Source organism: Eremomyces bilateralis (assembly GCF_010015585.1).
Source record: "Eremomyces bilateralis CBS 781.70 unplaced genomic scaffold P152scaffold_53, whole genome shotgun sequence".
Taxonomy (NCBI): Eukaryota; Fungi; Ascomycota; class Dothideomycetes; order Eremomycetales; family Eremomycetaceae; genus Eremomyces; species Eremomyces bilateralis.
In genome coordinates, this window is record NW_022985119.1 from 1 (window position 1) to 10574 (window position 10574).

Consider the following 10574-nt stretch of genomic DNA (forward strand, 5'->3'; position numbering starts at 1 on the left):
CGGCCTAAGGCAGAAGGGATGGGTAGACCGTTTGCCCACAGATGTAAATAGCAGATCGCAGTGAGAGAGATCTTCTCCTTCTCTCTTTAGCAATTCAACAGCGTTACCAGCTTACCAAATCCTTCGTGGTTTGGGCCCTTGACAGGCCAGGCCTAATCAGGACTCTTCAGTCTTCTCCTATGTATGCCTTGAGGAACTCAAGGTTTATGCCGCCCTTTTGCCTGGAGGAACGAAGTGACGGAAGGTTTCTTGCCTGGAGGAACGAAGTTCCGTAAGGTCTTTGTTGCCGCGCGAGGGGCAGAAAAAATTCCCAACCCAAACTTAAATCACATGATTTTCACGTGCGCGTTTTGTAAACTTCGTATTTAACCCCCGCTTCCGGCCAATTTGTTTCCGGTCTACCCGCTTCCGGCCTAGATTTGCCCAGCCTCCTTTTACGATTGGTTCCTGCCTCCGCCGCCCAAAAAAACAATAAATTTCAAGGATATGATACACCCACGCAACCCCAACCTTCGACCCGATCGGTTGTGGACACCAAACTTCTCCCCTCAAAGCTTAAATCACATGATTTTCACGTGAGTTTTCACGTGCCTTGCTCCACCGCCGATCCGACCTTCATCATCCAAATCCATCACGGCATCACCATAACTACACGCTACAGACACTCGGCGTCGTCCACTCAGCGTTCACGGACGTCGCCTGATTCTGACCCCGCGCCTGACTGGGTCCGATCATTGAGACTGACTGATAATCGAGACTGACTCTGATGATCGAGACTGGCTCTGATGATCGAGACTGACTCTGATGATCGAGACTGACTGTGATGATCGAGACTGACTCTGATGGTCGAGACTGACTCCGATCGTCGAGACTGACTCCGATCATAAAGACTCGAGAAAAAGAGGAGAGATGCGAGGAAAAAAAAAAGCAAAGTCTCCCCATCGTTAAAGCGATCAATGTCATAAAGGGTCGGTTTTCTTTGCGTCGCAGTTTTCGAAGTCGTTCGCTCTATTTACGCTCCGCTAGCCAATTTATTTGGTACATTTGGGCCACATTTGCTTCCCCTTAGCGTGCCGTCTGTCTCTCCTCTGATGACCAGTCCCAACGTTCCGCGTCTCGAATCGTCGCCTCGCTCAGCTGTTCCAGCCTTTTCTCGGCGGCGACCATATTGTCGGGCACTCGATTGCCGACAATGTCCCTTTCCCGCGCTCGAGACAGGAGCATGATTCCATCCAGCGATGGGCAGCGCGACAATTGCACGTATAAACCGTAGGCATCGCATTGGCTGGGAACGGCCTGGCCATCGACGTTCGTCGTCCTCGCGCCGCGAAGTTCCAGTGCCACTCGGCCCAACGTCTTGCCTTGCACCTTGTAATCCGTGCAGGCGAATGCCGCTGCGCACGGTAATCCTCGTCGGCTGACGTCGTGCTTCTGCCATGGCCGCTTTCTCTGGCAGTCCATTTTCACGCTGACGGGCGTGAGGAGGATAGTGCCAGCCGGCATACCGACGAAGTCGTAATCTTTCGTCGTCTCGGACGCCAGCACGATCCCGGCCGGAGGCCCGAAGTGGAGGATAGTGTCGGTGTTGACGCGATGTCCGGGGAATTTCTGGTCGAGGACGACGTCTAGCGCCGTGTAGCAGGCGCCATTCACCAGCTTCAGGCCTTGGTGGGTGTTTTGGCTCACGACGATGGGCATCCCCGCGACGAACATGAAGATGGCTAAGACGGGAACGGCGCTGTCGTCCCCCTGACTCAACAGCATCAGGGCCTCCTCCTCCGTGGGCTGGCCATCTTTCCACTTGTGCTCGGACATGAAAATCCGGAGCAGGCCTTGCCTTTGGCGTTGGAAGCACAGCATGGCTTCAAGGTTCAGGTTCCAGCGGTTCCGATTCAGCGGCGTGACGACGGTGATGCCGGACTCCCATGGGATGCGTCGACCTTCCTCGTAGCACGTCTGGTTCAAGAAATCCATATCGGACCGATCTTGCACGCCGTGCCGGATCCGACTAAGGAGTCGCTGCAGTCGTGGGTCTCCGGCCGCACGAACTTGTTCGTCGAGCATCACGACCGTAGTGAACTTGTTCCAGAGCGCGTGCGCCTTATCGTGCTGGTGCCTCTGCTCGACTCGGAAGGATGTATCATCGGTCCACGCGGTGGCATGGCTGGAGAGAAGGATCGACCGCTCCTAGACCGGGCGGAACTGGTGGAAATCCCCGCAGAAGACGACTATCGGGATGCCGCCAAAGTCATCCGTACACCCTCGCAGCCGACACAGCTGTTCGTTCACCATATACAGCGTTCGCGCACCCAGCATGCTGACCTCGTCGATAATGAGTAGGAGTTTTTCCTGCCACTCGGCCCGGCTTCGTCCATCGACGCGGAGACTGGTTGACCTTCTCGGCGCGAATCTCTCTAGATCCGTACTCCCACTCACCGACCGACTTGTATCCTTCGAAAACCCGCACGCGGAATAGATGGTAACCCCATTGATATTGGCTGCCGCCGTTCCCGAGGTCGCTATGACCAGTAGACTGTGCGAGACCGCCTTCCTCCCGAACAATGCCGCGACGGCTCCGATGATCCGTGACTTTCCTGTTCCGCCCTCGCCTCCGATAAATTGGCAGAGCTAAGAAACTCCGGGTTCGTCACGGCGGATTCGATCTAGCTGGCGGCAGATCAGTCGAAGCGCGATGCTCTGTTTTCGGTTCAAGGTGAACGACTCCTCTGCTAACTGCTTCCCTGCCGCAGAGAACGACGTGGAGGGTCCGAGCTGGATATTCATGGATGGACCGACGTCCCAGCCCGGGCCTTCCTCATCGACAGCGGTGAAATGGACGTCCTGCTCCCCGAACCCGTTCGGCGCCCTAGACTCGTCATTGCCCTCCCCGACCGACCCTTAGATTCCTTAGATCATCCTCTCTCTCTCCCGAGAGAGGCTTTTTTGCTGCGCCTTAATCGATTTGAGCAGCTCCTGTGCCGGCACGGTCGACCCCGCTGACTCGGGAAACCCGCCTTCTCGGGTGCTGAGTGTTCCTGGCCCTTGCTCGAGGATGGCTGTAGCGCTCAGTTCGTCCATAGAACCTAAGGCGGTTTGCTGAAATCGGCTCATTTGCTCCACCATCCTCGAAATCTCGTTCGAGCCGGCCGTAACCTGAGGGGTCCCCATTGCGTTCCTTAGGACGTCAATGAGTCGTGTCGCGTTGCCGAGACTATCTGAGCGGTACGTCGTCCTTGGCCCGTCGTTGCCATCATCGCCTCTGTCTTCCAGATCAACCGCATCAGCGAATGGATCCGCCTCTCCGGACATCGCAGCCCACTGTTTGGCATCGCGCTTTGCATCTTCGGCCGATCGGTGTAGTAGTCGGATATTATCAGCAACGAAGGCCATCCGCCGAGGTAGGCCCTGCTTGCGACTCTCCCAGATGGCGTTGATATCGCCCGTCGTCTCGGCCAAAAAGGACTCCCACGTCACAAAAATGGCAAGATGCTGAACAGCGGCCCTGCGTATGCCAAAACGTCAACCTTCCTGAGCATCATCGTGTCTTGTCTCTCACACGAATACAGCGACAAGTCCGATCATGCCGAGAGTGGGGCTGCACATACCTCTTATAGTAGACCTCACTTTCTTCACTCAAGTCCCTGCTTAGATAACCGTCAAAACAGACCATCGCATGCTCGCCGGACTTTCGTAACACCTGTACCCACGACTCCGACGGAGACTAGGCATGGTCTAATGGGATCTCCTCCCACGTACCTACACCCTTGCTCTTTCGCTTCAACTTGACTACCGACAGATAATCATAAAGGTAAAGCTCTTGCAAGACTCGGCCACGATACGGATATGCTTGCACCAGAGATATTCTCACCCCCGCGTCGTGCAAGAACACCGTCTCCTTAACTCCCTTATCTCTAGAGTCTATGCCACTCTCGCGTTACAGATGCGGCCATCGGCGGAAAACATGCCAGTACAGGGAACTGACGTTAACGAACGACCAAGCATTATTACTGGTGAATTCCCTGGGGTAGCCCAGCAGATCAGAAACGACTTCCACCTGCGACAACGGCCGCTCCGTGAAGATCCGGTTCGCGATTCTCATCAGAAACTGCCGTGTCCGGTTCTTACCACCGTTGTCCGTTGTCGAACCATCCGTCGCATCTTCCTACCGTTCCGCCATCGCATCGTTATGAGCCGAGATTAGATTTGCCGTTGCGGCCACCCGTTTCCACACCGGATCCTCGACTTTGGTTGCATAATTCGTCAGATAAAACACGAGGGCCATGGTCTTGCACTGCGTTGCGATGAACGAAATGTCATGATTATGACGCAGCCCTACCGCGATTGCCTTGTTCCATCGATTCACCATACTATGCGTCCGCCGAATCTGCAACACTCCCTCCTCGGTAAACGCAGTCCTCTCTACTAATTTCCACGGGGCCTTGAACCGACACAGGTCCTGATTCTTCCGTGTCTGCCCGTTGATGGAATATTTCACACACGTCGGGCTATGGGTATGGATCTGCGTAGAACCGGCGCAGAAGTTGGCCTCGTCCTCAAACGCGGCGGCGAATTGCTCGCGGTTCGCTAGCAGTGGCGATATGTCCGACGTCACGGACCGTTCCGCCCGAACGGCTGAGAATGCCTCGTAATCGAGATCCTACACCGTTTAGCCTTGCGTTCGACTACCGTTACTGTATATAGTCACGATACGGCGATCATACCTCGGTGAATACGCTATCTACGTACTAGGCAACCCGCTCCCGGTATGCCTCCCGATCCCCTTCATCCTCGTCTTGCGGAATAGAACTCAGCTGCATGTTTCCCTGAAGCCAGAAGAGTCCGTAGACATGGAGCGACCCGCGCTCGTTGGTCTCCACGGCTCCGAAATATTCATTGATCCGCTCGAACACTGAGTCCTCTCCTATCTTCACGTAGTGCTTGAAGAACAGGGAAATCTCCCGGTAGAAGAAGATTGCCGAGCTAAGCGGGTCCGAGATCGCCAGCCGTGCTCGCTTGTACGCTAGATCTAGGCTCGTTAAGAAGGCTTCAGCCACCTCCGGATCCCGGGTCCGATACGCGGCAAGCCGGAGCTTGATCGGATTGGTAATGTCGTTCGGATTCAGCGTGAACCAGATGGCCGGAATACCGTACCGAATGATGAGGGACTGTATCTTGCGCCGCATACTCAAGCGACTCTCCCTCGACATCGGCTAGCGATATCCATATAGAGACAGGCTCTTCAACAGCTGATTGACGTCCTCGTCGCTCGTCGTCCGCGAGATCTCCAATTCGGCCTTGGCACGCTCCAGCCGCTCTGCGTTCAACGAACGTACGATGCGCTCGACTGCGGGGAAATCCTTCCTCGCGACACTCGCCATGCTGGCACGGCGATTCCTTGACCGGACGCCCACGTTGAAAACGAGAAAGGGAAAGATGTGGTGTGACGCGAATCGACCACCGTGACGCTGCAGGACCAGTTTCGCCCACGTCTCGAGGCTCATGTTCCGCGATGCAATGAGGCCCCGTACCTGGTCCGCCGCCTCGACGCCCACGTCTCCCTCTCCAGCGACATCCTGCGTGCCCTCATTTGCCTGACGTGGGCCTCCACGACCGAGAGGGAACAGCGTTGGGAACGTCTTTGCAAAAAACCGCGGATCGAACGGATCGGCAAAGTCCTCGCCCCGGTTCACCACGATATACGGCTCGGCACCGTTCCAACGCCGTACCTCTGCCGTCCCACCCCGCCGTTCATTACCCGAACCCTGTTGGCCTAGTGCGTCGTGAACATACTGTAACTTCTCCCCGTTCGCGATATCTGGTCCCCTATCTAGTGCGAACACGCCAGATGAACTGGTTTCATAAACGGGAACTGCAGCACCGTCAAGCACCCTGTCCCTACCCCCATCGGCAGCATCGCCCCGTTCGGGTTCTCCTGTCACATCCTGGCCCGGCTCGACATCGTGCCCCTTACCTAACGTGGCCAGGACTTCTCGAATATCTATCGCCTCTCCCTCATCCAGGCCGCGCTCTGTGGGTGGAACTAACTGCCCGGTGCGCGCCTTCTCTTGCGCCGACGGCTCATCTCGTCTCAACCGCTTATACACTCGAGATAGTACACCGTGCGAGGGCGCATCCCAGCTCTCTAATTCCGCCACGTCGATCTCGATGTGCGCATACAACGGATTGTGCCGCTTCAGCCACACTAGTGCCTTCTCTACCACCCGACGCCGAACCGACAGAAGGACCGACAGATCGCTTAGCACTGGCTTATCCGACCCCAGCCAGGACACATGAATCTCGTCTATCACCTTCAGGAGCGGATGCGGGAGGACGTTGGCCACCAGCTCCTGGACGTTGTTCGGAAAGACGGTGATGTGCCCCTTAACATGCCTCCCATACCTTATACCTTGCCTCGGACCATTAGGGATACTATACTGGGCGATGAAGCCGTAGCACGAATTCAGCGCGATAAGCTTCTCCTCGATCGGCGTTAGATCCTTCAATTCATCGGGGAACATGTGCTCGCATCCGAGTCGGTCGTGCAACTGTGCGGCTGGAGATAGACTGTCTTTCCCCAGGTGCTTCACACAGGAATCGCACCCGTAAATACTCTTCCCGATGGGGAAACACTTCACGCATTGGAAAGGCGAATCTTGACGCTTCTCAATAGGACTCGCCATCCACTGCTCCTATGCCACTTCCTGCAGCTCTATCCGACCGTACTTGCCATAACAAAGCATGCAAGTCAGTATCGGCAACGTGTTCACATCATGGAACGCTTTATAGAACTCCTGGACGGTATTAACCTTGGTCCTGGTTGGGATCCGCGCACACCACGCCCGATCATGAGAGAGCCGCTCTTTCTCGGCGAATTCGTTATCCAATCCACGCATAACACTGTCGAGCTCCCGCCTTTGCTCCTCTTTACTCCACTCCGGACGATCCGCTCTCCGGACGCGTTTAGACGGCGACTCGCGAGGAATGCCCGGCCCGGACCTCCTCCGCCCTAAATGTGATCGGTTCCTAACTACAGAAGGACTGGTCTCGCTCGGACCGTGTTCAGCGTCGCCAGCAACGTCGCTGGACGACGTCGCCATCGGCGTCCCAGTCCGCCGGGGGCGGGGACTCCTGTCTGCTCTGGCCCGTTCATTTTTTCTCTTAAACTCTTCAGCGATATCCGTAGACGTCCGAAGACCTAGACCCGCGAGCACCGATCCATCCTCGACCAGATTTCCACGTGCTCGACCCGGTCCAAACTCCGTCCGTATCGCGCCGAAGAGACCCGCAGGTGTCCGTAACTCGAAACCCGCCTGCGCCATGCGCTCGCGATACGACGCGCTACGACGATGGAACCGATCGGACGGACTCTCCGAGCCTTCACCGTGGCCCTCTATACCGAATTCGAATCAATTGAAAGACCGACTTGTCTGGATTCGCAACTCCTGTCACGATGCCCAGGTTATCCTCGAAATCCCGCACTATGAAATGAACGGAACTCGATCCCTTATCCCATCACCGATCTGCAGACTACCTACGTTACTAATCCCTCCCCCACTCTACCCCCGTTCAACTGCAGACACGATCACCCTTCAAGCCCTGGATCCCTTCACCTTGGATGCAACAAAACTTAGTCAACCAGCCTATCAATCTACGACTTCCAACTGTCCCCGACCATACCAGCCCGACCTCGTATTCTCATCTATCTTCTACGACTCCTCATTCGCGAAATCCGCTCCTCGGAACACGGCCCGTACATGACCTATCATCAACACGCCTTTCCGGCGCTCCGCGCTCTGTTGTGTAACCTGTCGCGCATAATCTATTCTAACATTACGTCATCTTCTCTTCCTTTTTCCTGCCCTTCCCTTTCTTTCCCTCTCTCCCCTCCTTATCAATTGGTGGATTAACCCATCTTTCCCTTTTGTTTCACTCATAACAGCAGTATAAGTAGGAACTCCGGCCCCATCTCGTGCTCCTCTTAACCACCATATCAATTAATTCCCACCTCGACACTCCGACCACTGGATCGCCCCTGATCTCCCTCCCCTAGACGCTGTTTGCCCAACATGTCTCGACTGTCCTCACTCTCGAATATTATTCACATTCGTGATTTTATTAACACCGTGACGGATGACCCGACTCGACATGGCTTATCTAACTACGTTGAGATCTAAACCGAGCTTAATATCTTCGACGAAGACGGCTTCTACTGTTCGGATATCATCGTCGAGCCTATTCGGGCGCGAATTCGTGCCTATCTGACCTAAGAGCAACGGGAATTGTTTATCCCTGACGCTTTCTTCTACGCGGACGGCCGCTTTCCCACCGCCCGGTCCGTAGACGACACTTTGGACATCAACGTCCAGGCACTCAGTTTGATGAGGTCTGTCCGCTCACCCTCCCGTCATGACTCGACTAAACCGATCCAGGCATCCGGGTGGCGTCACGAACTTCGACGAGTACCGCCAACGTTTGCCAGAATAATGGTGTCCAATGGTAACCGTCGTCGGTTCCGTATCGTCTCGTAACGACAACTCCTTGGATCCAACCCACGCTCGCCGCTTCATGATTGAAACTTCCGTATATGACGCCTCCAACGCCGCACCTGTTCCGTATTCCATGGCCTGCTTCTTGGAGGATTCTAAACGTTGGCAAAAGGTGAAGATCCCTCAAGCAGGAACGTTCCTCACCCTCACCGCAAAAGTCGTGGGTCGCACAACTGACACGAACCTTCTCGCCCTCCGAGTCCTGGATCTCGCCTACTTGCCAAAACTTGCGTCCGCCGCACCCACGACGACCCCGACCACTTCCTCACCGTCGAAACGACCAAATCGTTGGATTGCCCGACCCACTCCGTCGACACCGTCGAAGAAACCGCACCGTATGGGGCAGGTCGCTGGAATACCATCGCCATCGGACTCGAGCCTACATGAAATCTATCCACAGCACCCAGACCACATCACAGACTCGCAATCAACTCCTACTTCTCCCTCTACTACAGCGCACCCGGAAGGCTTCTCAAATATGTCGGTTCCACCATCGAACTCTAACAGCGGATCTCGGCCACATCGTAACCGTCATCCCCCTAAAAAATTTGAAGCACCTGACTAGCCAAAAACCATCCCTCACACAACACAGTAGCGATCACACGACAAGAATCAGAGGGATTTGGTTACAAACATAATGCGTGAATCCTTTTCTCTTTTATTACCTTTCGAACGATAGCTTCAGCCGCATGACATTGCAACACAATGACCACGTAATATGACTTTGCTTATTCCCAGAGTATCGTGCCTTGCACTAATTGGTCAACCAACGAATAAGGGAGGAGTAGTATATGGATGGTTAAGAGACATATGTATTACACGATCTTTTCATCAGTTTGTTTCTTTCCTTCTTCCCCCTTTCCTGTAGCTTGACTTTGCCGAGTTTCTAGAAATCGAGTCTATTTCTTTCCCAATCGTCTCATGATTGACCCAAACCTCTGACACATGTATCAAATTCAATTCTCTTCCTCCGCCAACATAATGCACCGGCACGCTCGCTCTCAATAATCAACACGACAACGGTGTCTATAAGAAGTTCCCTTAAGAGAACCATAAATTCTGCACTAACGATTGGAAGCACCATGACATGCTTCTTCACGCTCCTTCATTATAGGCTGTAGTGAACAAATAATAGATGAAGATACTCAGCATCTTCCTGTGCGACCCGTACCTTCCGTACGGAAGCCAACCCCAGAACACCAATGGAATTACAAACCTTTTGTGATGCTTCTGTGAATATAACTCGAGCATTTGTTTTTTTGATGAGATTCCAAACACAAACTCTAGCTTCGTTCCTCCAGGCTCTCTTTGAGCGACACCCGCTTGCGGGTTCGCATCTCTTGTTTGGATTGTCGACGAAGGTTGGGGTAGGAGGAGTACAAACCACGTGAAACTCACGTGAATATCATGTGATTTAAGGTCTAGTTAGAAGTTTGTTGTCTCCCCTCGTGCGACCAAAGACCTTACGGAACTTCGTTCCTCCAGGCACTCTCATTTGTTAAGTTTCTTAATAAGACACGTTTCGATCCAACAGAGGATGGTTGATATCCAACAGGAAAGAGTTCTGCCGCTGCGGCCACCCGTTTCCATACCGGATCCCCGACTTTGGTTGCATAGTTAGTTACGTAAAACACTAGGGCCATGGTCTTGCACTGCGTGGCAATGAACGAGATATCATGGTTATGTGTGACAGTCTTGGGCTTCGCCCAGTCTGTGTGTTGTGGCCTTGCGGCCTAAGGCAGAAGGGATGGGTAGACCGTTTGCCCACAGATGTAAATAGCAGATCGCAGTGAGAGAGATCTTCTCCTTATCTCTTTAGCAATTCAACAGCGTTACCAGCTTACCAAATCCTTCGTGGTTTGGGCCCATGACAATCAATGCGACAGCGAGGAATGTTTTTCCTGCGCGTATCTGCATAGTAATGGTCAAAATCTCGGGCCGATGCTTGGAGACCTTGCCCCAGACATTGACGAGCAGCTCCATAATCGGTATGATCTTAGTCTTCTGCTTTTCAACCTTTTTTTCAAC

General features: G+C 54.0%; 2 protein-coding genes across 2 annotated transcripts; one reads left to right on the forward strand and one right to left on the reverse strand.

Moving 5' to 3' along the window:
• Positions 1-1065: 1065 nt before the first annotated feature.
• P152DRAFT_469266 (uncharacterized protein) lies at positions 1066-7319 on the reverse strand (the record flags this gene model as incomplete). The annotated part of the gene is made up of 17 exons (XM_033680883.1): positions 1066-1368; positions 1423-1656; positions 1687-2019; positions 2050-2187; positions 2230-2451; positions 2485-2609; positions 2652-2866; positions 2993-3502; positions 3606-3721; positions 3761-3928; positions 3962-4162; positions 4220-4657; positions 4722-4738; positions 4808-5199; positions 5233-6672; positions 6724-7006; positions 7055-7319. 17 exons carry the CDS (start codon positions 7317-7319, stop codon positions 1066-1068), a joined length of 5400 nt encoding a protein of 1799 aa, XP_033529535.1.
• Positions 7320-8103: 784 nt separating this feature from the next.
• Positions 8104-9430, forward strand: P152DRAFT_284168 (uncharacterized protein). The gene is made up of 2 exons (XM_033674949.1): positions 8104-8383; positions 8430-9430. Exon 2 carries the CDS (start codon positions 8494-8496, stop codon positions 9109-9111), a length of 618 nt encoding a protein of 205 aa, XP_033529536.1. The 5' UTR covers positions 8104-8383; positions 8430-8493; the 3' UTR covers positions 9112-9430.
• The last annotated feature ends 1144 nt before the right edge of the window (positions 9431-10574 follow it).

Excerpts from the sequence above, each read along its gene's own strand:
- P152DRAFT_284168 (XM_033674949.1), top strand. The coding sequence starts at position 8,494 with ATGGTAACCGTCGTCGGTTCCGTATCGTCTCGTAACGACAACTCCTTG.